Raw genomic sequence first — 27,905 nt, 5'->3', positions numbered from 1 at the left:
CTCTCAACAGCTATGTATTGATGCTCCTATCTGGCCTCCTAATAAGCTAATTCTCCCAATATACTCAGGTAATATATCATGCTTCCTCTTTGCCTTTGGGCATGGCTTCTGTTGCTATCTTATTTAACTTATTTAAACTGGCCTTTGTATACTCCCACTCGGTGTTGTCCAGCAACCGGTTCTCTGTTATCCCTGGCTTCCTTCACCTGAAATTCTCTGCATTTTTTCTTCATTCTGCTGCAATTTAACCAATTCAACTTTTGCCTCTTTTCTGGTTCCCATTTAAAAGAAAAATATTTCTCTCCCTTTTATAAATTTGAGACATTTTAAGTTGTATTTTTCACTATTAGGAATCAAGTAGCCATCAATTATTAAAAAGTTTGGGTCAACCTAGGATTGCCTCTTGGGTTCAGCGCTGTTCTCAACCAGAAGCAACCCCGTATTACTTACTAATAGCTGTTATATCTAAAAAGATTTTGAAATGTCACACTGACATTCCCTTGTCATATAAAATAAATATTCTGATTTTTACACTTTCCTCTCTGATAGACTCTCCTAATCTTCTTTGATCTGAATTGAATAAGCTGTCATGAGACAAAACTAGATCCTACTTGTTAATTCGCATTGTTTTCCAGTCTGGTAGTGGCCTCCTTTCATGCTGTAGGTTTCTATAATGACAGGAAATTTCACCTTTAATTTCTTTTCAACCTCTTCAGATAAAAAGTATGTAAGTTAGCTTGCTGAGCTGGAAGGTTTGCTTTCAGATGTTTTGTCACCATGACTAGGTAACAGCATCAGTGAGAGTCTCAGATAATAGTTAAAATGATAAAGAGAATATGGCAGGCTCCCTCTATTGGTATGCTTTTTCATTTGATGTCAGTTATTTGTTTCTTCAGGGCCAGTTTAGCTCTTCAGGGAGGTGACTGTTCTTTATATGTCACATTCTTCCCAACTAACATAAAACATGTGTTTCTGTATTCTTTGGTTCTCTTTTTTGGGAATTTAATGGTCCAATATTTGATGTTCTACTATCTCTCATGTGTCTGCACAGCTCACTTGTCAAATCAACCAGCAATTGACCTGCAAGTGACACTCCCTCATCCCAGGACCAAAGGGTTTAGTCCCTCCCAACAGCTCGTGTCAATCTGTGCTGGCAGTATCTGAAATATGTTAAAATTTCACTTGTAGTTCCAGGTGTTACAAGTTTAAGACTTTGTGGTTACCGTATTTTAATTGATAAATTTGCATTTTAAGATTCTAACTACCTTGAACTAAACTCAACACTTGGATTTATGTGTATTTTAAGGTAAATGTCAACAGTGCAAGGTTTTGAACTTTTTAGAATGATTTATGAAATACATTCTTAAATCTTCATTGCTTGCGCAACTTTAAATTGGCAATTTTCTGAATGTTAGAACCCAATGGCAAATAAAACACTGGTAATGGGGCCTATTTTATTCAGTTTAACTATTTCTTTTTCAGATGCTGAAAGAACTGAAGAATACTGGGCCACCTCCTGCCATGGATGATCTTGATGTAAATATTGAACCATACTGATATTGGTTTTCGTTAACAAAGGCACAGAAACCCAATTTCTTTCTACTTGTTGTAGTTGGTTTAGCCAACCAAAACAACACATTCTAGCAAAAATTGGGAAACCTCTGCATGTGCATTCCCAATAGTGAAGAACATGACAGACTTCCTGATCCCAAGAAATTGCTTAGCCACTTGTGGCCGTACAGTTGCATGGGAAGAATAAATGTTTGTAGGAGACATTGTCAATGGTTCCAGGTGCAAGGTCTGCAAACTCTATACTTAAACCACAATATTTATTAAAAGAAAGTAACATGTGTATTTGTCGGAATCTTCCACGACCATTGGTTGTTTCAAAGCACTTTAGCAATGAAGTACCTTTGAAGTATAGTTTTATTTTGTAAAGAAAGAAATATTGCAATGAACTTGTACACAGAAAACCCCTCCAAACGTTAATGTGATAATGCCCAGAAAATCCCTTTTTTGATAATCACTTGAGGAATAAATGTTTGCCAGGCACACTATTGGAAGGTAAAAACAATGACTGCAGATGCTGGAAACCAGATTTTGGATTAGTGGTGCTGGAAGAGCACAGCAGTTCAGGCAGCATTTGAGGAGCTGCTCTTCGGATGCTGCCTGAACTGCTGTGCTTTTGCAGCACCACTAATCCAAACACTATTGGAAGGGTATGATTTGCAGTGAGAGAGGAGCTTCACTAGGATGTTGCCTGGGCTGAACAGTCTCAGTTATGAAGAGAAACATGACAGGCTAGGTCTGCTTTCTTTGGAGGCTGAGGGGGATCTGTTTGAGGGATACAAAGTTATGAGACATACAGAGTAGATTGTGAGAATCTCTTCCTCATAGCAGATGTGTCTCAGTCCAAGCAGCACAAATTTAAGATCAGGGGTGAGTGGTTTAGAGGAGTTGTGAGAACAAAAATACACCCAGCGCTCTCTGAGCAGATGGTGAAGGCAGGTACTCTCGTAACATTTGTGAAGCATCTGAACGAGCACTTAAAATGCCAGGGCATAATAGGCTCTGGATCAAGTGCATGTAAATCTGATTAGTGTAATTTGGCATTTGTTGGTCGACATAGAGATGGTGGGCCGAAGGGCCTGTTCTATGACACTGGGAAAATTTCCATTTCTCTTCACAGTAGTAGTACATAATCTTTTACACCCACCTCAACCAAAAGGTTGAGTTTGACACCTCAACCAAAAAGTAGAATCACTGACAGTGTAGCATTCCACCAGTACTTCCAGCTTGATATGTATCCTGAAGTCTTACTAGCCAGGTCAGCATTTATTGATCCCTTATTGTCCTTGAGAAAATGGTGATGAGCCAATCTTTAAACAATTGCAGTCGTTGTGGTGTAAATGCACCCATGATACTGTTATGAAAGGAGTTCCAGGATTTTGACCCAGAGACAGTGAAGGAACAACAATGTATTTCCAAATCAGGATGGTGTTATGGCTTTGAGAAGAACTTTGCAGCCAGTGATGTTTTCCATGCATCTGCTGTCTCTGTCCTTCTAGGTGCGAGAGGCAACCGATTTAGAATTTGCTGTTGAAGTCATCTTGTTGAGTTACTGCAGTCCATTTTGTAGATGGTACACACTGTTGCCACTATGTACTGGTGATGGAAGAAGTGAATGTTGAAAGATAGGGTTCCAATCAGGTGGGCTGCTTTCTCCTGGATAGTGTCAACATTCTTGAATATTGTTGGAGCTGCCCTCATTCAGGTAAGAAGAGTGTACTGCATCACACTCCTGATTGATCCCTTCTAGATGGTAGATAGGCTTAGGGATTTGGAGTAGTGCATTCAATTCTAGTCTCCCTGCCACAGGAAAGTTGTTGTGAAACCTGAAAGTATTCAGAAAAGATTTGCAAGAATGTTGCCAGGGTTGAAGGGTTTGAGCTATAGGGAGATGCTCAATTGGCTGGGGCTATTTCCCCTGGAGCATTCAGAGGCTAAGGGGTGGCCTTATAGAGGTTTATAAAATCATGAGGCATATTGATAGGATGAAAAGCCCAAGTCTTTTCCCCAGGGTGGGGGAGTCCAAAACTAGACGACATAGGTTTAAAGTAAAAGGGGAAAGATTTAAATGGGACCTAAGGGACAACATTTTCACGCAGAGGAGCGTGTGTGAATGGAATGAGCTGCCAGAGGAGGTATTGGAGGTGGGTACAATTACAGCATTCAAAAGGCATCTGGATGGGTACATGAATAGGGAGCATTGAGGGGTTTGTGGGCCAAATGCTGGCAAATGGGACTAGATTGATTTAGGATATCTAGTTGGCATGGACAAATTGGACCAAAGGGTCTGTTTCCATGCTGTACATCTCAATGTCCATGACTCTTAAGTTACCTACTCAGCTCAGTAGGTACATCTCCATTAGGTAAAAACAATGACTGCAGATGCTGGAAACCAGATTCTGGATTAGTGGTGCTGGAAGAGCACAGCAGTTCAGGCAGCATCCGAGGAGCAGTAAAATTGACGTTTCGGGCAAAAGCCCTTCATCAGGAATAAAGGCAGAGAGCCTGAAGGGTGGAGAGATAAGCTAGAGGAGGGTGGGGGTGGGGAGAAAGTAGCATAGAGTACAATAGGTGAGTGGAGAAGGGGATGAAGGTGATAGGTCAGGGAGGAGAGGGTGGAGTGGATAGGTGGAAAAGAAGATAGGCAGGTAGGACAAGTCATGGGGACAGTGCTGAGCTGGAAGTTTGGAACTAGGGTGAGGTGGGGGAAGGGGAAATGAGGAAACTGTTGAAGTCCACATTGATGCCCTGGGGTTGACGTAGCAGACAGCAGAGATATGAGAACTTTACACTCTTTTTAGGGAGAGACTTGACCAGCAACTGCAAACAAAACCGCTGGTTAAAACTAAACCAAACCCTGAACTGGGAGAACCGGCCACTCCCATTTCATTGCACAAGTGTTTAATAAAAACAGACTCAGGCAATAAAAGCTTGAGAATGACTTGCCTTGTAGTTTCTGGAATTAGTACAAATCCATTATGAAACGCATTGAAATCTCACCAAAACCATTTCCCCAGGCAGCGTAGCAAAGGATTGGAAACTTTGAATTTCTTTTTTCAGTGTTATCGTTGGCCCTTAGATGTGTTAAACTTGTGAAAGACAAGAGCACATTAGTGTGGTGTTCACCGTATAGAATTTCAAAAGCCACTGTGACTAACTGAGTAATTGAGAATTTAACAGATCCAGTACTTTATAAATTGATTGAAAAATTAATTTTAAAAAAACAGGTTCATCAATGCACCCTATTAGAATGATTGGTTTGACTTTTGCTGTCTCCAAAGTATCCAAGCAAACTATATACAGATACAATTATTATATAAAACATGACCATCATCATTTTAGCATGGCAGTAATGGTTGGGTACTAAATGTAACCTTACCCAGATAATGATTTGGAGATGCCGGTGTTGGACCGGCAACTACCTGATGAAGGAGCACCGCTCCAAAAGCTAGTGTGCTTCCAATTAAACCTGTTGGACTATAACCTGATGTTATGTGATTTTTAACTCTTTACCCAGATAATGACATTTTTTTGTACTTTGTGAAGTATGACAAAATATAACTGTTAGCTGTTTTTGACACTGGAATTTTGTTTTCATTTGTTTATGGGGTGTAGGCATCACTGGCAAGGCCAGGATTTATTGCCCATCCCAAACTGCTCTTGAGAAGGTTGTGGTGAATTGCCACCTTGAACTGTTACAGTCTGTGTGGTGAAGCTGTCCCAACTGTACCAGTAATTGCACAGTTCCATGATTTTGACCCAGCAAAAATGGTAGTTTGTTTCTAAGTCCGGTTGGTTTGTGACTTGGAAGAGATTTACAGGGGATGGTGCTGCCAAACATCTGCTGTCCTCTTAAAAGCTCGTACAGGTCACAGCTCTGGAAGGTGCAGATCCAGAAAGTATAATTTCGTTTGTGAATATTTTGCTTATTTGTACTGTAATTACTTTGCTGCCTCGCTGACACTGATCTTAAATTTACCATGTTCGGGTGCTTTACAGTAGCGCCTCGACATACGAACGACCCCGTTCACGAACAAATCGGTTTACGAACAAGATTGTATGTAAAATTTTGCTTCAACATACGTACAAAATTCAAGGTACGAATGAAGGTACGAACGCAAAAAGCCCATGTGCGACCACGTGGTTTCATTGTTCTGCTTTGCTACGTGCGCTTTGAACGCAAAAGCTCTCGGGCCCCGCGTGATCTCATTCAGTTCGTCTTTGGCGCGCGTGCTGTGAACATCGTTCGTTGCTACGTCCAAGTATTCTTACGCTATCCGAACAATGGGAAAAATTGATTCAGTTCGCAAACTTTTCGGTTCGCAAACCGGGTCCCAGAACGGATTAAGTTCGTAAGTCGAGGCGCTACTGTACTTCAATGATGTCATTGGTATGTTTTCCTGTTTAAGTGCCAACAGATTGATTAAACTCTGCCATTTTTTCTGATAAAATTACTTTATAAATGTTGTCAAATACTTACTTTTGTTCCATGTGGATGGATTGGTTTCACAACAATATCTGATCCAAGAACCTGGAAAGGACATTTTAATGTTTTTCTTTGTTCTTGAGATATGAACATCTCTACCAAGACAAACATTTATTTCTTGAGAAGGTGGTGGTGAGCTGCCTTTTTGAACTGCTACAGTCCACATGGTGTACTTCCAAAATGTGATTTTCTGCAGTGGTTTAATAGAATCAAGTAACTTGCTAGGCCATGCCAGAGGGCATTTAAACATTGATGTCAGTCTGGAATTGCATGTAGGCCAGACTGGATCGGAATTGCAGATTGCTTGTGTTGATGGACAATAGTGAACGGGCTGGGCTGTTATGACAATCCAATAATTCCATGATTATTATTAATGAGACAATTTTGTTTTGATTCCAGATTTATTAATTGATTTAATCTATTTTCCACTGCCACCAGCCAACCTCCCCCGCACCCACCCACCCCCCCCCCCCCCCGCACCACCACCCCCATTCCCAGTTTCTGGATTACTTGTCCAGTAGCGTTATGATGTTACTGCATGACAATTCCTCTAAGCATTGGCCTGAAGCATGTTAGAGGGCATTGGATGGTTATTTGAATAGAAATAGCATATAGAGATATGGAGAAAAGGAAGGACACTGGTGATAGGTATTAGTCGTTAGTGTGATGCTGGAAAAGCACAGCAGGTCAGGCAGCATCCGAGAAGCAGGAGAATCAATGTCTCGGGCATTAACCCTCCACCTCCAATCCCAACCTCACCATCAAACCCGCAGACAGTGGGGGGCTCTGTGGTAGTTTGGCACACTGACCTATACACTGCTGAAGCCAGGCACCAACTCGCAGACACCTCCTTCAATTGCCCCCTCGACCATAACTGCACCTCCCATCACCAAACCAGCATCTCCCAGACCATCCACAACATCATCACCCCTGAGGATCTCCCATCACAGCCTCCAACCTCATTGTCCGTGAACTCCGCACCACCCAATTCTACCTCTTACAGATGATTCACAAACCTGAAGATTCACAACCCCGATTGGCCCATTGTCTCAGCCTTCTCCTGTCCCACTGAACTCATCTCTGTAAAAAAAAACCTCAGATGTTTCCTAACCTGCTATGCTTTTCCAACACCACACTCTCAACTTGGATCTCCAGCATCAGCCATCCTGACTTTCTGCTGGTGACAGGCACAATTGGCCAAATGGCCTTCTTCTGTTCCAACCTGATTCTGTGATTCTGTGAACAATTCAGCCAGGCCTAAAGCCAAAGCATCCTTTGATTTGATTTGTACTTCTCCTTTGCACTTTCAATACTTTCATGTTAAAAAACATACTAATGGTATAGTGAATGCAGGGTGGCAGTATTCACTTTTTTCCATAGATAGGAAGCATTAACAACTTAGCAATCTTAGGGTCTTTGTGGTCTAGTGGTAATTTTGGTCAGAAGACTTGGGTTCAAGTCCCACCTACTCAGAGGTGTGCCATAACACATCTAGACAGATTGATTAAAAAGATATAGGAGCAGAATTAGACCATTCATCCCATCGAGCCCGCTCTGCCATTTAATCATGGTTGATATGTTTCTCAAACCCATTCATTCTCCTGCCTTTTCCCCAATAGCCTGTGATCCTCTTACTCATCGAGAACCTATTTATCTCTGTCTTCAATGCACTCAGTGCCTTGGCCACCACAGCCTTCTGCAGCAATAAATTCCACAGATTAACCACACTGTGGCTGAAGAAATTTCTCCTCATCTCAGTCCTAAAAGGTCATCCTTCTGTCTGAAGCTGTGCCCTCGGGTTCTACTCTCTCCTACTGGTGGAAACATCATCTCCATGACCACTCTATCCAAACCTCTCAGCATTCTGTAAATGTCAGTAGATAACCCCTCATCCTTCCAGACTCCATCAAGGACAGACCCAGAGTCCACAACTACTCCTTATACGACAAGCCGTTGAATTATGGGATTATTCTTGTGAATCTCCTCCAAGGCCAGCATATCCTTTGTCAGAGGCAGGGTTCAAAACTGCTTTTAATATTCCAAATACAGATTGCCATAGCCTCATCCAGCTTCAGTAGTACATCCCTGGTCTTGTATTCTAGCCCTCTTGAAATAAATGTCAATGTTACATTTGCCTTCCTAACTGCCATTGAACCTGCATATTGATCTTAATAGAATCCTGAAGTAGAATTCCTAAATCCCTTTGTGCTTCTGATTTCCAAAGCTTTTCCCCACTTAGAAAATAGTCGATCCTTCCATTCTTTCTTACCAAAGTGCATAACCTCACACTCTCCCACATTGTATTTCATCTGCCACTTCTCTGGCTACTTTCCAAGTCCTTCTATAGCCTCCCAGCTTCCTCAACACAATTATTCCTTCACTTAGGGGAGAAAGTGAGGACTGCAGATGCTGGAGATCAGAGCTGAAAATGTGTTGCTGGAAAAGCGCAGCAGGTCAGGCAGCATCCAAGGAACAGGAGAATCGACGTTTCGGGCATAAGCCCTCCTGAAGAAGCAACACATTTTCAGCGCTATTCCTTCACTTATCTTTGTGTTATCTGACAAATTAGCAACAATGTCCCTCAGTTCTTTCATCCAGATTATTAATGTATAACGTGAATAGTTGTAGTCACAGCACTGACCCTTGCGAACTTCCACAAGACACCAGGTGCCATCCTGAAAAAACCCTTTTTCCTCACTCTGTGCCTTTTGCCGGTCAGCCAATCCTCTATCTTTGCCAGCATCTTGCCTCTAGCACCATGGGCTATTATCTTACTTCGTGGCCTTCTGGAAATCCAAATAGATCACATCTGTTGGCTGTCCTTTGTCTAACTTGCTCATTACTTCCTCATTTGTCAGGCATGACCTCCTTTGATGATTACATGCTGACCCAGCCCTCGTTACCATGCACTTCCAATTACTCCACAATCTCATCCTTAATAATGGATTCTAACAGACCCATTCTGTTTTCATTGCTGGATGCACTGTCTTTCTTATAATATTTTTGGTCTCATTATCTTGTTAAAGAATATTTACAGAGTCTGCTGTTGCAAGGAAAACATTAACTTTATTTAAATTGTGGCTTCATCTTGTCTCAAGGTTACAAAGAGAGAGTAAGACTTTGTGACTTTGCATACCTACCTGTGGTGCATACTGTCTCATTAACATATCAGTCAAACTTAGCCCCTAATTACATCTTCCACTAAGTCAATGATTCAACCCATTAAATGACACTCACAAGCAGTTTTCACTGGTCTAAAGATAGTAAGGTAAAACTCCCCTGTGAAATTGTGGTTTGCTTTTCATTTGTATCTTAAATATTTTATGCTTTTTTCATATTTAATTTACATAATTCATCTGTTTCTAGGATGAGCCTCTGGACAGTATTTAAGGTAAGCTGATGAAAATCATTGTACGATGTAGCACGATTGCTCACATGAAAATCAATGGGTATTGCTACAGCACTCTGACTTACATAAGGAGATAATATTCCAAATGCAGGCATGGGAATTTGTAAAGGCAAAACTTGACACAAAGGGCATACTAGCAAGTACAGAAATTTTAAAATACAGAAGTAGATTAGATCAAGCAAGAGAGAAAATCTTAAAGTTGATTCTGCTTTTATAGATTTTGCATAATCCTAAGAGATGTACAATATGTTTTAGGTTTTTTTACAAAATATTATCAACTTGTTTAAACTTTTTAAATTGACACTTACATTGAAATAGACGGCAAATGCAATTTTGTAATGTGAGTTCATCGAATACAAGAAGTATAGAACACTTGCTGTAATTTACATACATATATCGCAAGTGGAATATACTAACTGTAAAGGACAACCAACTGCAGATGCAGCTAATACCACTCCTGATTCATCTAAACTAGGTTGGGTAAATCCTTTCTTAGTAAATTGACAGGAAGGCAAAAAAGGACTGGGCTCAAGCCACTAGGGATTTGAACTGATAAACAAGCCAGGTGTGAATAGAAGATAGTTATTACTAACTCCAAAAGAGGTGTCTTTAATTAGTTCTTTGATGCAAGACATATTGAAGCAGTCGTATGTCTCTTCCATCTAGAAAACTGCATACTTTCAATATATAGAGTGAAAAATTAATAATTATATGCTTTTCTTCTCTGAAAAAATAAACTCTGGAATATATTAAGAGGAATTATTTTGAGATATAGTGGGTGTTGGGGTGGAGTAATGCACAGGTTAGCAAAACATGTAGAACCAACCAGTGAATAGTACTTAGACTCAAAATACAAACATGCAAAAAATAAGCTGAGAGTGTCAGGTGTATCAAAGTTCACTCCAAGTATTAGTAGTGCTAAGTCCTGACAAAGGGAGAACCATTTCTGAGAAATTTATCTTCAGGATAGTTATCTGTGAATCACCTCCAATTAACTTAACTAGTTCCTCTCCAAAATGCCCAACTGCACAGATATGGAGTTGGGGCAGCACGGTGGCTCAGTGGTTAGTACCGCTGCCTCACAGTACCAAGGTGCCAGGTTCAATTTCAGCCTCAGGTGACTGTCTGTGTGGAGTTTGTACATTCTCCCCGTGTCTGCATGGGTTTCCTCCGGGTGCTCCGGTTTCCTCCCACAGTCCAAAGATGTGCAGGTCAGGTGAATTGGCCATGCTAAATTGCCCATAGTGTTAGGTGCAATAGTCAGAGGGAAATGGAACTGGATAGAAGGGTCAGTGTGGACTTGTTGGGCCGAAGGGCCTGTTTCCACACTGTAGGGAATCTAATCTAAAGGCGAATAAGAGAACTGACAAATTGTTGGCTATACTTTATGTTTCCCTACTTAAACTGCAGGAATCATAATCCATTTTCCAAGTCTAGAGACTATATTTTATGGATGTTTGGATATCATTGCCAATAATGTTTAAAATATTGGCATCAATAGAGCAGAAAATGAGTAATTTTATTCACTTACTCAGCATTTGATTGGTTTGGTTGAAGTACAAAGTAATTTCTCAATCCAATACTCTTTTTATTTATTTTCAACCAATTTCAGAGTCACCATCAAAGAAAGACAGCAGCAGTACAAAACTGGAAGAGTCTATAAAGGATTCCATGACCCTGGAAGAGCAAACAGTGTGAATATCATCCATTTTTGTGTTGACCTTTTGAACCTATTGTGAAACGTGTTATTTCCCTGAATAGCAACTGCTGAAGGTTGGCAGATTGTGTCCTTTCTTGTTTAAGAGAAAACGATAAAATCCAGACTGATCAGTTCATGTCTTCAAAGTGTTTCCATAACTTGGGATCCAGATTGTACAACATTAGTATAATAAAGAAACTTATAGGAAAAGCTTACTTAGTCAAAGGTGTAATTTAAAAAAAAAAATTCCTACACAAAAATAAATGGCAAGGAAACATTCAGATTGATAATTTTTCAAGAGCTGAACTCCTAAGTACTTGATTTGCAAGATTCAATTTGAGGAATTAAAACTGATTATAGCCAAAAATTGAGCAGGGTGGTTTAAATATATTCTGTAATTTCAATGCCTTTGCAACTTGAACAATTCTGCTTCTTGCAGATTGTGTGGCAACCAAAGGTTTCTAATTATTACCAAATTATTTCTATTAGATGTTTCTCTGATCTCAGTGTTTAAATATTACCCATTATACCATTGTCGTCAGAAGGTCTTTCAGCTACCATCAGGGTCTTGCCTTCTTTACTGTTCCTTAGTTCTATTTATATGGTTTACACCACCCCTTCACCTTTGCTATTTCCCCATCTTTCTGCTGTGATGTTGTCTTTGGATCAAATATTGCTATTTCTGCCCCTTTAACCTAATCATCCATTGTTTCAGAAGATTCATTAGCTTGGGGCGCCACAAGGACTCGATCTTGCCCAGTTTATGACTAGGGCTCTAGAACAACTATTACACCATATCCCTCCTGCACTCAAACCCATTTGCCATATTTCTCATAATATCTGGTTTGGATAACTGACCCCATCTTAACCACAGTCATTATATATTTCTCACAGTTTTGCTCTACTGCACATTTGGTTGCTAATGTTCTGCACATTTTTATATTGGCAACACAAGAAATATTTACACTTATACAGTGCACTTATACAGTGCAGTTAATGTAGCAAAGTGTCTCACTGGAACATTTTATGAAACAGATTAGACACCAAAGATATTGGGGCAGATGACCAAAAGATTTCTCAAAGATTTTAAGAATGTCTTAAAGGAAGATGTGTCAGAGAGATTTAAAGAGGGAATTCCATAGCTTAGGGGCTAGGCAGCTGATGGTATCAACACCAATGGTGGAACAAATATAATTGTGCAGGTTTAAGAGGCCATGAATACAGATATCTTTGAGGTTTTTTGGATTGAGGAAATTGCAGAGATAATGAGGGCTGGAACAGTGGAAGGACTTGAAAATAATGATGGTGAAATAACTCCAGGAAGGCCGGTATCCTGTCATCAAGTTACCTTTTATTTACACATACGCAGTACATGACACTGACCCAGCTAGCACAGAGCCGGATCCTAGAGTGAGCAGAGCCCCTGATACTTCAGTTTATATCTATCAGCCAGGACTCCCTGATTGGGGCTGTTAATCTGGCCCAATCAGGGAACTCATATTCTATTAGACCTATTGTATTCTACCTGGCTGCCATTATCCCAATCACTGCAGATGGCAATTTAAAAATCAGGTCATTGCTCCACAAAGAGCCTAGCTTGTTTTTATAACTACTACCTTATTTTGTTATTACTTCCTATAATCTTTGTATTCTGGGAATACTTCTTTGATCTTTATCTCATTTTGTACTCCAAACCTCATATAATTCTGAGATAACTATGAAAGAGTTGCGCAACTTTTATAGTTCAATAGACTATCGGACTATTGTATTTGTTTTATTTATATTTGTTAGCTATTATTTCCCATATGGAATTCAGGCAGCAACGAACAGTTTTGATGGTAGCTAAATAAGTGACTTCAGTTAAGTATCTTTGGTGGCAATCTGGTAAATGATTACCCCAATGAGGTTCAGGAGGATCCTTAACTTTCTAGCATGTGAGGAGAAGCTTAAAGTGCACATTATTTTTTGTGCAACATGATGACTCTTTTATCTGGCCAGGAAAGATTGGAGAGATGGGACTGTATTCCTTGGACAGGAGAAGGTTAAGAGGAGATTTGATAATGGATTTCAAAATCATGAGGGATCTGGGCAGAGTGGATAGAGAGAAACTGTTCATGTTGGGTAATGGATAGTGACCCAGGGGGCACTGTTCTAAAGTGTTTTACAAAATAAGCGAATGCAAAGTAGAAAAAACATTTTCACTTCGCGGGTAGTGAGGGCGGGGAATGCACTGCCTGTAAGTGTGGCTCAACTGAGGCATTCAAAAAGGCATTGGAAGAATGTTTAAATTGAGACGCTGTGCAAGATTACAGCAAAAAGGCAGGAGATTGACACTTGGTCAAAATGTTCAGAGGGTCAGTGCAGACACAGCTGGCTGAATGACCTCCTTGTACACTGTGAAATTTCTGTGACTTTGATTCAGTGACAATAATTTCAGCTTTACCTTTCATGGCACCTTTATGCATCACAAGAATCGCATTTGTGCACAAGTCTTGATTTTTCCAGTGAAACAAGATAATACTCAAAATAAAAGTGGAAACTTTATCACACGTCTTCCTTCAAACCTCAGATTAGGCCAGGAATCAATATTTGTTCAGGTGGTTGGGCTTGGTTCAGTGCTTACACGTAATGTGGCATTCTTGATTTGTAGAAGAGGAAAGGTTTGTGCTACTGATACATTGTTTGATCTATTTACATCTGACACTTATTACAACTGTAAGAGAGTAAATATTGTGGCCTGAAAAACAGAATTCTAGCCATAGCTGTCAAGCTGTACTGTTATATAATGAAACTATCAATTCTCATGGACATGTGTGCTTGGATTTTCCTGAAGTCTATGAATCAGAAAATTGCACTTGATAAAAAAATCCTCAATATGGCCAATTCCTCTCTCAACTAAGTATGCATTTAATGCCATGATCTCAGTGTTAGAATTCAGGGCCTGGGCTTCATTTTCGCCTTAAGTGCACTGTCAGTGTAAATCAAAACCTCTTCACACAAAACCTCTTTACAGTTGTCAGTGAAAAGGAACAAGAGATTCTGGTACATACTGAGAGGTTTAATGATAGTTGGAACCAACTTCTTGAGTCTCTGTTTGTGTCCTTACTGAATATGTTTAAAATCTGTTTCAGACTTAATCTTCCACTGGATGACTAACAACTTGGCAAGAGTTAGCAGACATTGCATCAGCTGTAATGGAGAATGTGGCCCCTGACTGTCAACCACATTTTCTGTTCCCTGGTCTGTGCATTTTTTTACTGAGGCTCTACTGTCTTCATAAACATTGTGTTTTCCTGCACCATTTTCCAGTAGCAAATTCAAAGTCGCTCCCACAGACTAGAGTAAACTGGGGAAAGTATTTGCAGACAAAAGGAGACCATGCAAGTTTAAATAAAAACTTTATTTAACCAGAGCAGAAAAGTTTGTCTCTGGAAAGCACAATTAGAGCTTAACATTACTAGCATTTACTTTATAGACAGTAGAGGAGATGCAGACAAGTAACATAGATTTTTACACTGCAATCAATCATGCACTTATGTTATGACAGTTGTAGAATGTACTTGTTCCACTTCATTCCTCTCCAGATTTTCTTTTATTCAGTGGATATGGGCTTCATTTGTTTTATTGCTCATTCGTATTTGCCTTTGAGAAGATGAAGGTGAACTGCCTGCTTGAACTATTGCAGTCCATGTAGAGTTGAGACACCCACAACGCTGTAGGGTGGGGGAAGTTCCAGGACTTTGACCTGGTGACAGTAAACAAACAGTATTATATCTCCAAGTCAGGGTGGTGAATATTTATATGTTTCTTTTTTAATTTATTCATTCTCAGTCATTCTCAGGGACAAAGTGTTGCTTGCCTAATCTTAATTACCCTTGAGAAACTAATAGTGAACTGCCTTCATGAACCACTGCAGGCCATGTGATGTAGGTGCTGTTAGGAAGGAAATTTCAGGATATTGATCCAGGGACACGGTGAAGGAACGGAGATATAGTTTCGAATGGGATGGTTTGTCAGTTAGAGAGAAACTTGCAGATAATGGTGATTCACATCTCCTGCTTTTCTGGGTGCTAGAGATTGAAGGTTTGGAAGGTACTGTTGAAGGAGTTACCGTGAGTTGCTGCAGTGCATTTTGCCAACATGCTCCAGTAGTGGAGGGGGTGAACCTTGAAATATGGATAAGTCACATTAAGCACTGTGGTTTGTTCCAAATCATGTCAAGCTTCTAATGTGTTGTTGGTGCAGCATTCAGGAAAGTGAACAGTATTACACTCCTAAATTATGCCTTGTAAATACTGAACAGATTTTGGCAGTGAAGGGGTAAATTACTTGTTGGCACATGGTTCAATTAGGATAGTAATGGTTTCAGTGAGAGTAGTGATTGTAAACTGGAAAGTTTTGACAACTGTGGATACATATTCCTTACAGAAGATGAAAAATTCTTCACATGTTGCACTTGCAATTCCTTTGAATTTGTGGCAGTATCTTGCTTACATTGATTAAGCACATCCTGAAATTTACTTCCTAAAAATACATGGCTCAGATTTAATCTCTGCTTGCAACTACGCTTCTCAATGTTGTTGACATAGTTGTGAAATGAATCAACACTGATGTTTATTCATAGTTGCCTAAGTCAGCACTTTTCCTACAAAGTTGATTTCAAAGTTCTCCCATCTTGGAGTTAACATTTCCTATTGGTGCATATTGTTTAAGGTAGAACGTAATTCAGATTGCAGCTGGAATAATTTACATTTTATCTATGCTTTCAGCCATTTCCCTCAAGAATATTGATTCCCCTGGGGACAGAGCTAATGAGGGTTATGCCAAGACAACCAACAGTTGAGCTGACTCATTGATATAGGTGCATAGGGATAGCTCCTGTGGTGCAGTGGTAGTGGCTGTACCTCTGAGCTAGAAGGCCCAAACTCAAGTCGCACTGCTTCAAGGTGTGTCAAAACCTGTCTGAACAGATTGTTTTAAAAAAGCTATAAACTGTGAAGGCAGTGCCTGAGGCAAGTAAGCTCACATTCTTGTTTGCATGGTAGTTGCGGTTGGAAAAATTGTCCTCAATGTTAATATCCCCAGCTCCCCCCATTCGACATTGCTTGCAGGAATAGCAATAACAACAATATTAATGAAACATTGCATTTGTAAATGACACTCACCCATGAGTTACAGCAATACTGTGCATTCTGTATCCTGAGATTCTAGTTTTCAGTATTAAATGTAATGGGGGATAGTGTACTTAGAGGCATAGGCACTTCTGTGACCAGGATTGAGACTCTCAAAAGGTGTGTTGCCTGCCTGGTGCTTAGGTTCAGGATATCTCATCTGGGCTGTAGAAGAGCTTGGAGTGGGAGGGTAAAGATCCAATGTTCAAACAGTCTGCAGGTACCTTGGACAAGTACACCACCACTGTCACAGACTTTATCAGCAAGTGTGTGGAGGATTGCATACCGAGGAAGACAATCTGGGTGTTCCACAACAGGAAACCCTGGATGAATCAGGACATACAGACCTGCTAAAAACCAGGTATAAAGGCCTTCAGATCAGGAGAGCCACTCAAATATAAGGAATCCAAATATGACCTTTGCAGAGCCATTAAGACAGACAAGGATCAATACCGATCCAAACTAGAGACCCAGACAGACACCCGGCGACTATGGCAAGGTCTGAATGACATCACAGGTTCTAAAAAGAGACAGTTCAAGATAGCAGACATATCCCTCCTAGATCATCTCAACACCTTCTATGTTCGCTTTGAGCAGAATTTCGGCAGACAGGTAACACCTATTCTGACAAGTCCTGACAAACCTATCCCAACAATCTCTGCATCAGAGATCAGTTTTCCTTCGTGTGAATCCAAGGAAAGCGATGGGACCAGACGGAGTACCAGGCCTTGCACTTAGAGCATGTGCAGATCAACTGGCAGATGTCTTCTCGGACATCTTCAACCTCTCCCTGCTGCAGGCCACTGTCCCTGCCTGTTTCAAGAGGGCCAACATCATCCCTGTGCCTAAGAAGGCTCTTGCAGCATGTCTCAATGACTACCACCCAGTGGCACTAACGTCAGTGTATGAAGTACTTTGAAAGGCTGGTCATGGCATTAATCAACTCCAGCCTCCCTACTACTCTTGACCCACTCCAATTTTCCTATCGGACCAACAGATCCACATCTGATGCCATATCATTTGCCTTTCACTTCTCCCTAGAACATCTTGACACCAAGAACAGCTATATAAGAATCTTATTCATTGACTGCAATTCAGCCTTCAATACTATTATCCCTTCGAGACTGTGTACTAAACTTAGTGATCTCAGACTAAGCCACACTCTCTGCAATTGGATCCTCAGTTTCCTGACCCACAGGCCACATAATCAGTGAAGATTGGAGTCAATATTTCATCCTCACTAACACTCAACACTGGAGCCCTCCAGGGGTGTGTACTCAGCCCCCTACTGTACTTACTGTATACCCATGACTGCGTTGCCAAATACCAGACTAATGCCATTTACAAGTTCACTGCTGGTATCACCATAGTCAGTCGAATCTCAGATGGCGATGAAATGGACTACAAACAGGAGGTGGAAAAATGGTGCACTGAGAACAACCTAGCTCCCAATGCTGGCAAAACCAAGGAACTCATTATTGACTTTTGACAGGATGTTACTCATGCCCCCCCTACACATTAACAGCACAGAGGTGGAACGCGTGGAGAGTGTCAAGCTCCTGGGAATGGTCATCAACAACAAGCTTTCTTGGATTCTTAATGTGGACACACTGGCTATAAAGGCCCAACATCTCTTCTTCCTCAAGCAGCTGAGAAAATGTGGCATGACGGCGAATACCCTTGTCAACTTTTATAGGTGTACCATCGAGAGCATTACGTCTGGATGTATCAATACCTGGTAATGGCAACTATACCATTCAAGATTAGAGACGGTTACAGAGAGTGGTGAACTCGGCCTGGACAATCACAAAGGCCAACCTCCCATCTATAGAATCCATCTACCAGGCCCGCTGTCAAGGAAAGGCCGCTGGCATTCTCAAAGATCTATCCCACCCTGGCAATGTTTTTCTACAACCTCTGCCATCGAGGAGAAAGTATAGAAGCCTGAACACACGCACCAGCCGGTTTCGAAACAGTTTCTACCCTACTGTCGTTAGAATACTGAATGGACTCACAAACTCTTAGCATTTGCCCGTACCTGTATTTTTTTTGCCGCTGTTTACCTATTATTTACTTATCTATGCTACTTAACTATATGATCTGCCTGTATTGCTCACAAGACAATGCTTTTCACTGTGCCTCGGTACACATGACAATAAATTCAATTCAATTCAATGGCCATGCACTATGTAGGTACCAGCAACAGAAAACCTCTGCCCTAGTTTTGTTTGCTAAAGGCATATGAACAGCTCAGTGGATATCTGAATGGGAAGCGTTTGGAGGGAAATGGGTCAGGTGCTGGCAAGTGGGACTAGATTAGGTTAGGATATCTGGTCAGCATGGACGATTTCGACAGAAGGGTCTGTTTCCATCCTGTATATCTCTATGACTCTATGAAAATAACCAAAAAGAGGTTAGAAAATGAAAACAAAAACTGTGAACAGGTCCCCAATCCATAAATGCCTGTTACTATTTTACGGTGGTGGATTTTTAAGAATCTGAATCTTTAGGCATTGAGGGGCAGGACATTTCACGAACTTATTTAAATTGGGCTCCTACAATTAGGAGCTTGATTTAAATATTATAGTTACTGTTTGGATTTCCCAGATGTTGGCAGCAATGCAAGGGATGTGGCAGCTGGATTGCAAGCCAAGTGCCTTTTTAATAGCATTCCTGCAGGCTAGGCAGAGAAGGAGTGTTCCCTCTCCTCCACAGACTTTCAAGGAAGTCTTCTGTTTCTTGTAGAGTCACAGAGTCATACTGCACAGAAATTAAATTAGTGTTCATTCACAGGACAAAGGTGTCACTGGCCAAGCTAGCATTTATTGCCCATCCCTGGTTGGCCGAAGGGCAGTTAAGAGTCAACCACATTGTTGTGGATCTGGAGACATATAGGCCAGATGAGGTAAGGATGGCAGTTTCCTTTTTGGTCTCCCTCCTATCAGAAGAGTGTTGTGAAACTTGAAAGGGTTCAGAAACTTCTTACAAGGATATTGCCAGGGTTGGAGGATTTGAGCTATAGGAAGAGGCTGAATAAGCTGGGACTGTTTTCCCTGAAGCGTCCAAGGCTGATGGGTGACTTTATAGACGTTTATAAAATCATGAAGGGCATGAATAGGGTAAATAGACAAGGTTTTTTTCCCTACTGTGGGGGAGTCCAGAACATGAGGGCATAGGTTTCTGGCGAGAGGGGAAAGATTGGAAAGGGACCTAACTGGCAACTTCTTCACACAGAGGGTGGTGCGTGTGTGGAATGAACTGCCGGAGGAAGTGGTGGAGGCTGGTACAATTGCAGCATTTAAAAGACATCTGGATGGCTATATGAATAGAAAGGGTTTCGAGGGATATGGGACAAATGCTGGCAAATGGGACTAGATTAGGTTGGAATATCTGGTCAGCACGGACTAGTTGGACCGAAGGGTCTGTTTCTGTCCTTTACATCTCTCTAATTCTATGACATTAGTAAACCACATAGGTTTTACTGCCAATTAACGCTGATTCCTTGGCATCATTCAGTTCTTAATTCCAGACTTATTTTAGGCCAATTATGCTCTCTTCCTCTACCGTGTGATAACAGTAGAGCTGTTCTTTCTTCCACAACAAGCCTAGATAACTTTTCTTTGAATGCCATAATCAGGACCCTAATGTCAGACTTGAGATGCTTATTTTCCTGCAATTTGCATCTCTTCAAATGAATATATATATCAAAATCTAAACTTTCTCTACTAACATAACTTTAAAAAGAAAAACTTTGTTACATAGTGCCTTTGGTGGCTTCAGATTGTCCCAAAGTGCTTCACAGCCAATTGAGTATTTGTTGAACTGCAGTCACTGCTGTGACATAGAAATATGGCAACCAATTTGCACAAAGTCTGGTCCCACAAACTGCAGTGTGGTAATTATCAGCTCAACTGTTTTACTAATGAGGAAGGAGTACATATTAGCCAGGACAGTAGAGAGAACTGGCAGCATCTGTGGAAAGAAAGCAGAGCTGATGTTTCAAGTCCAGTGACTCTTCATCAGAACTGGACTCAAAAGGTTAACTCTTCTTTCTTCTCACAGATGCTGCCAGACCTGAGTTTTTCCAGAAACCTCTGTTTTATTTAAGATCTCCTATACCTGCAGTCCTTTGCCTTATTTTATAGTAGCGAGAACCCCCTTTTTTTCTAATTAGTGCCATAGGATCTTTTACACCTTAAAAAGGCAGGAACAGTCTTAGTTTATTCACTTATTTGAAGACAGAATTTCTGAGTTGACAACTTCTGCTTCTTCATAAACTGCCAATTCCCTCACCTCCAGTGGGATGACATCACCTGACACATATTCCCCTCCCGTCCCTTGTCAAAATTTCATAGCGATCATTCTCTCCTGGACACCCTGGTCCACTCCTCCTCCATTCCCAACACCACCCCATACCGCTATGGCATCTTGTATGCAATCGCAAGTGTAACAAATGCCTGTTTATCTCCTCCTTCCTCACTCTGTAAGGTTCCAGACACACCTTCCAGGTGAAGCAGCAATGTACTCAAACTCGTCTACTGTATTCACTGCTTACAATGTTTTCTTCTCCACATTGGGAAATTGAAAGGCAGAATGAATGACTGCTTTGTGGAATATATACGTTCTGTCCATAACAGTGACACTGAGCTTCTAGTTGCTTGCCTCTTCAACACACCACTGTGATTCCTGGGCAACATTTCTGACACAGGGTTGATTCAGTGCTTGAGAAAAGTTCTGGGCAATCTGGAACAACATCACCTCGTTTTCTGCTTGAGGGCTCTGCAGCCTTCAGGATCTAACATTGAGTTCAATAATTTTCGGGCCTGAACATGGTGGCACATTGGTCAGCACTGCTGCCTCATGGGACCTGGGTTCCATTCCAGCCTTGGGAGACTTGTCAGTGTAAAGTTTGCATTTTTTCCCCATGTCTGTGTGGGTTTTCATTGGATGCTGCAGTTTCCTCCCAGATTCCAAAAGATATGCAGATTAGGTGGATTTGCCATGGTAAATACGAGGTTACCCGTATAGGGTGGGGGTTGAGTCTGGGTGGGATGCACTGTACAGGGAGAGAGTGAGGTCTGCAGATGCTGGAGATCAGGGCTGAAAATGTGTTGCTGGAAAGGCGCAGCAGGTCAGGCAGCATCCAGGGAACAGGAGAATCAACGTTTCGGGCATAAGCCTTCCTGAAGAAGGGCTTATGCCCGAAACGTTGATTCTCCTGTTCCCTGGATGCTGCCTGCACTGTACAGGGTTGGTGCAGATTCGATGGGCTGATTGGCCTCTCTGCATTGTACAGATTCTAACACAGTACAATAATTAGATATACATTATTTCACACCTAATTCTTTTCCAGTAATATATTTGCACTGGCTGCATTATAATGAATAACTGAATTCTTTAAGGTGTTCTTCCGTTGAAGAAAGCAGGAGCTCAGTGTTAAGCTACCATTAACAGTTCAAAATGATGATAATGGAGCAGCGGCTGAAACGCGAGAGGGCGCATGGCCCAAGGGCCGTTCCGTAATACGCTCTACGCATGTCCCGGGACTGCACGGTATAGCGCTCTGCGCAGGTCCCGCGACTGGCTCCGTACTCCGCTCTGCGCAGGTCCCGCGACTGGCTCCGTACTCCGCTCTGCGCATGTCCCGCGACGGGCTCCGTACTCCGCACTCCGCTCTGCGCATGTCCCGCGACCCGCTCCGTACTCCGCTCTGCGCATGTCCCACGACCCGCTCCGTACTCCGCTCTGCGCATGTCCCACGACCCGCTCCGTACTCCGCTCTGCGCATGTCCCAGTAGCCGTTGATGAGAGAGTGTTCAGCGATGGCTTTTCAATGTCAGAAGCGATGCTACATGAAGGAGGTAAGAACAAACCAGAGAGGGCGGCGAAAACCCCTCCCCCCTCTCACACCCCATCCTACCACCCCCCCACCCATCCCTCCACCCCCCACCCATCCCTCCACCCCATCCCCATCCCACCCCCTACCCCCATTCCCCACCCCTACCCCATCCCCCACCCCTACCCCATCCCCCACACCTACCCCCTACCCCATCCCCCACCCCTACCCCCTACTCCATCCCCCACCCCTACCCCCTACCACACCCCTACCCCACCCCTACCCCCTACCCCACCCCTACCCCCTACCCCATCCCACACCCCTACCCCATCCCACACCCCTACCCCATCCCACACCCCTACCCCATCCCACACCCCTACCCCCAGCCCCATCCCCCACCCCAGCCCCATCCCCCACCCCTACCCCATCCCCCACCCCTACCCCACCCCCCACCCTCACCCCATCCCCCACCCCCACCCCATCCCCCACCCCCACCCCATCCCCCACCCCCACCCCATCCCCCACCCCCACCCCATCCCCCACCCCTACCCCATCCCACACCCCTACCCCCAGCCCCATCCCCCACCCCAGCCCCATCCCCCACCCCAGCCCCATCCCCCACCCCTACCCCATCCCCCACCCCTACCCCATCCCCCACCCTCACCCCATCCCCCACCCCCACCCCATCCCCCACCCCCACCCCATCCCCCACCCCCACCCCATCCCCCACCCCATCCCCCACCCCATCCCCCACCCCATCCCCCACCCCATCCCCCACCCCATCCCCCACCCCATCCCCCACCCCATCCCCCACCCCATCCCCCACCCCCACCCCATCCCCCACCCCACCCCATCCCCCACCCCACCCCATCCCCCACCCCACCCCACCCCCCAACCCCACCCCCCACCCCCCAACCCCACCCCCACCCCCCAACCCCACCCCCACCCCATCCCCCACACCTACCCCCTACCCCATCCCCCACACCTACCCCCTACCCCATCCCCCACCCCCTACCCCATCCCCCACCCCTACCCCCTACCCCATCCCCCACCCCTACCCCCTACTCCATACCCCACCCCTACCCCCTACCCCACCCCTACCCCCTACCCCACCCCTACCCCCTACCCCACCCCTACCCCCTACCCCACCCCTACCCCCTACCCCACCCCTACCCCCTACCCCACCCCTACCCCCTACCCCATCCCCCACCCCTACCCCATCCCCCACCCCTACCCCATCCCCCACCCCTACCCCATCCCCCACCCCTACCCCATCCCCCACCCCATCCCCCACCCCTACCCCATCCCCCACCCCTACCCCATCCCCCACCCCTACCCCATCCCCCACCCCTACCCCATCCCCCACCCCTACCCCATCCCCCACCCCTACCCCATCCCCCACCCCTACCCCATCCCCCACCCCTACCCCATCCCCCACCCTCACCCCATCCCCCACCCTCACCCCATCCCCCACCCCTACCCCATCCCCCACCCCTACCCCATCCCCCACCCCTACCCCATCCCCCACCCCTACCCCATCCCCCACCCCTACCCCATCCCCCACCCCTACCCCATCCCCCACCCCTACCCCATCCCCCACCCTCACCCCATCCCCCACCCTCACCCCATCCCCCACCCTCACCCCATCCCCCACCCTCACCCCATCCCCCACCCTCACCCCATCCCCCACCCTCACCCCATCCCCCACCCTCACCCCATCCCCCACCCTCACCCCATCCCCCACCCTCACCCCATCCCCCACCCCATCCCCCACCCTCACCCCATCCCCCACCCTCACCCCATCCCCCACCCTCACCCCATCCCCCACCCTCACCCCTACCCCATCCCCCACCCTCACCCCTACCCCATCCCCCCACCCCTACCCCATCCCCCACCCCTACCCCATCCCCCACCCCTACCCCATCCCCCACCCCTACCCCATCCCCCACCCCTACCCCATCCCCCACCCCTACCCCATCCCCCACCCCTACCCCATCCCCCACCCCTACCCCATCCCCCACCCCTACCCCATCCCCCATCCCCACCCCATCCCCCATCCCCTACCCCACCCCCCACCCCTACCCCATCCCCCACCCCTACCCCATCCCCCACCCCACCCCCCATCCCCTACCCCACCCCCCACCCCTACCCCATCCCCCACCCCCCACCCCACCCCACCCCCGACCCCTAGCCCATCCCCCACCCCCCCATCCCCCATCCCCCATCCCCCATCCCCCACCCCACCCCCCCACCCCCCCACCCCCCCCCCACCCCACCCCCCCCACCCCCCCCCACCCCCCCACCCCACCCCCCCACCCCACCCCCCCCCCCCCACCCCACCCCCCCCACCCCCCCACCCCCCCCACCCCCCCACCCACCCCACCCCCCCACCCCCCCACCCACCCCACCCCCCCCACCCCCCCACCCCACCCACCCCCCCACCCCCCCCCCACCCCCCCCACCCCACCCCCCCCACCCCACCCCCCCCACCCCATCCCCCCACCCCACCCCCCCCCCACCCCATCCCCCCACCCCACCCCCCCCCACCCCATCCCCCCACCCCATCCCCCCCCACCCCATCCCCCCACCCCATCCCCCCACCCCATCCCCCCACCCCATCCCCCCACCCCATCCCCCCACCCCATCCCCCCACCCCATCCCCCCACCCCCTACCCCATCCCCCCACCCCATCCCCCCACCCCCCACCCCATCCCCCCACCCCCTACCCCATCCCCCCACCCCATCCCCCCACCCCCTACCCCATCCCCCCACCCCCTACCCCATCCCCCCACCCCCTACCCCATCCCCCCTACCCCATCCCCCCTACCCCATCCCCCCTACCCCATCCCCCCTACCCCATCCCCCCTACCCCATCCCCCCTACCCCATCCCCCCTACCCCATCCCCCCTACCCCATCCCCCCTACCCCATCCCCCCTACCCCATCCCCCCTACCCCATCCCCCCTACCCCATCCCCCCTACCCCATCCCCCCTACCCCATCCCCCCTACCCCATCCCCCCTACCCCATCCCCCCATCCCCATCCCCCCATCCCCATCCCCCCATCCCCATCCCCCCATCCCCATCCCCCCATCCCCTCCCCCCCATCCCCTCCCCCCCATCCCCTCCCCCCCATCCCCTCCCCCCCATCCCCTCCCCCCCATCCCCTCCCCCCCATCCCCTCCCCCCCATCCCCTCCCCCCCATCCCCTCCCCCCATCCCCTCCCCCCCATCCCCTCCCCCATCCCCTCCCCCATCCCCCCCCGCCGCCCCCCGCCCCCCACCGCCCCCCGCCCCCGCCCCCCACCGCCCCCCACCGCCCCCCGCCCCATCCCCATCCCCCATCCCCCATCCCCACCCCAGCCCCCATCCCCACCCCAGCCCCCATCCCCACCCCAGCCCCCATCCCCACCCCAGCCCCCACCCCCACCCCAGCCCCCACCCCCACCCCAGCCCCCACCCCCACCCCAGCCCCCACCCCCACCCCACTCCCCACCCCTCCCCCACTCCCCACCCCTCCCCCCACCCCTCCCCCCACCCCTACCCCATCCCCCATCCCTACCCCATCCCCCACCCCTACCCCATCCCCCACCCCTACCCCATCCCCCACCCCTACCCCATCCCCCACCCCTACCCCATCCCCCACCCCTACCCCATCCCCCCACCCCTACCCCATCCCCCCACCCCTACCCCATCCCCCCACCCCTACCCCATCCCCCCACCCCTACCCCATCCCCCCACCCCTACCCCATCCCCCCACCCCTACCCCATCCCCCCACCCCTACCCCATCCCCCCACCCCTACCCCATCCCCCCACCCCTACCCCATCCCCCCACCCCTACCCCATCCCCCCACCCCTACCCCATCCCCCCACCCCTACCCCATCCCCCCACCCCTACCCCATCCCCCCACCCCTACCCCATCCCCCCACCCCTACCCCATCCCCCCACCCCTACCCCATCCCCCCACCTCTACCCCATCCCCCCTCCCCCCTCCCCCACCCCCCGCCCCCACCCCCCACTCCCCACCCCCCGCCCCCACCCCCCACCCCCCACTCCCCACCCCCCACCCCCCACCCCCCACCCCCCACCCCCCACCCCCCACTCCCCACTCCCCACCCCCCACCCCCCACCCCCCACCCCCCACCCCCCACCCCCCACCTCCCCACCCCCCACTCCCCACCCCCCACTCCCCACCCCCCACTCCCCACCCCCCACTCCCCACCCCCCACTCCCCACCCCCCACTCCCCACCCCCCACTCCCCACCCCCCACTCCCCACCCCCCACTCCCCACCCCCCACTCCCCACCCCCCATCCCCACCCCCCATCCCCACCCCCCATCCCCACCCCCCATCCACCACCCCTCCACCCCGCCCCCCGTCCCCCGTCCCCCGCCCGTCCCCCCCACCCCGTCCCCCCCACCCCGTCCCCCCCACCCCGTCCCCCCCACCCCGTCCCCCCCACCCCGTCCCCCCCACCCCGTCCCCCCCACCCCGTCCCCCCCACCCCGTCCACCCCACCCCGTCCACCCCACCCCATTCACCCCACCCCCATTCACCCCACCCCATTCACCCCACCCCATTCACCCCACCCCATTCACCCCACCCCATTCACCCCACCCCATTCACCCCACCCCTCCCCACCTCTTCCTCAGCTACATTGATGACTGCATTGGTACCACCTTGTGCTCCCGTGAGGGGGTTGAGCAATTCATCAACTTCACCAACACATTCCACCGTGACCTTAAATTTACCTGGACCATCTCTGACACCTCCCTCCCCTTCCTGGACCTCTCCATCTCCATTAATGACGACCGACTTGACACTGACATTTTTTACAAACCCACCGACTCCCACAGCTACCTGGACTAGACCTCTTCCCACCCTACCTCTTGCAAAAAATGCCATCCCGTTTCCTCCACCTCCGGAGTATCTGAACCCAGGAGGACCAGTTCCACCACAGAACACACCAGATGGCCTCCTTCTTTATAGACCGCAATTTCCCTTCCCACGTGGTTAAAGATGCCCTCCAACGCAACTCGTCCACATCCCACACCTCCGCCCTCAGACCCCACCCCTCCAACCGTAACAAGGACAGAACGCCCCTGGTACTCACCTTCCACCCTACCAACCTTCGCATAAACCAAATCATCCGCCGACATTTCCGCCACCTCCAAACAGACCCCACCACCAGAAATATATTTCCCTCTCCACCCCTTTCCATCTTCCGCAAAGACCGTTCCCCCCGTGACTACGTGGTCAGGTCCACGCCGTCCTACAACCCACCCTCACATCCTGACACTTTCCCCTGCCACCGCAGGAACTGTAAAACCTGCGCCCACACCTCCTCCCTCACCTCTATCCAAGGCCCTAAAGGAGCCTTCCACATCCATCAAAGTTTTACTTGCAAATCCACTAATATCATTTATTGTATCCGTTGTTCCCGATGCGGTCTCCTCTACATTGGGGAGACTGGGCGCCTCCTAGCAAAGTGCTTTAGGGAACATCTCCGGGACACCCGCACCAATCAACCACACCGCCCCGTGGCCCAACATTTCAACTCCCCCTCCCACTCTGCCGAGGATATGGAGGTCCTGGGCCTCCTTCACCGCCGCTCCCTCACCACCAGACGCCTGGAGGAAGAACGCCTCATCTTCCGCCTCGGAACACTTCAACCCCAGGGCATCAATGTGGACTTCAACAGTTTCCTCATTTCCCCTTCCCCCACCTCACCCTAG

At 47.6% G+C, this 27,905-nt stretch overlaps 2 protein-coding genes across 2 annotated transcripts in view; both read left to right on the top strand.

Annotated features, from left to right (window-relative positions):
- Nucleotides 1–11,373, top strand: part of ptges3l (prostaglandin E synthase 3 like) — a 32,398-nt gene extending 21,025 nt beyond the window's left edge. Inside the window, exons 6-8 of the mRNA XM_043675012.2 lie at nucleotides 1,483–1,536; nucleotides 9,422–9,446; nucleotides 11,077–11,373. Coding sequence (XP_043530947.2) covers nucleotides 1,483–1,536; nucleotides 9,422–9,445 — 78 coding nt within the window. The 3' untranslated portion in view covers nucleotide 9,446; nucleotides 11,077–11,373. The remainder of the gene's footprint in view (nucleotides 1–1,482; nucleotides 1,537–9,421; nucleotides 9,447–11,076) is intronic.
- A 10,708-nt stretch (nucleotides 11,374–22,081) lies between these two features.
- Nucleotides 22,082–27,905, top strand: part of aarsd1 (alanyl-tRNA synthetase domain containing 1) — a 46,982-nt gene continuing 41,158 nt past the window's right edge. Inside the window, exon 1 of the mRNA XM_043675003.2 lies at nucleotides 22,082–22,195. Coding sequence (XP_043530938.2) covers nucleotides 22,139–22,195 — 57 coding nt within the window. The 5' untranslated portion in view covers nucleotides 22,082–22,138. The remainder of the gene's footprint in view (nucleotides 22,196–27,905) is intronic.

This window comes from Chiloscyllium plagiosum, unplaced genomic scaffold (assembly GCF_037043375.1).
Source record: "Chiloscyllium plagiosum isolate Xiang-an unplaced genomic scaffold, Cpla_swu_hap1 HiC_scaffold_32, whole genome shotgun sequence".
Classification (NCBI taxonomy): Eukaryota; Metazoa; Chordata; class Chondrichthyes; order Orectolobiformes; family Hemiscylliidae; genus Chiloscyllium; species Chiloscyllium plagiosum.
Note: the sequence above shows the minus strand (reverse complement) of the source record. Positions and strands in the feature narration are given on the sequence as shown.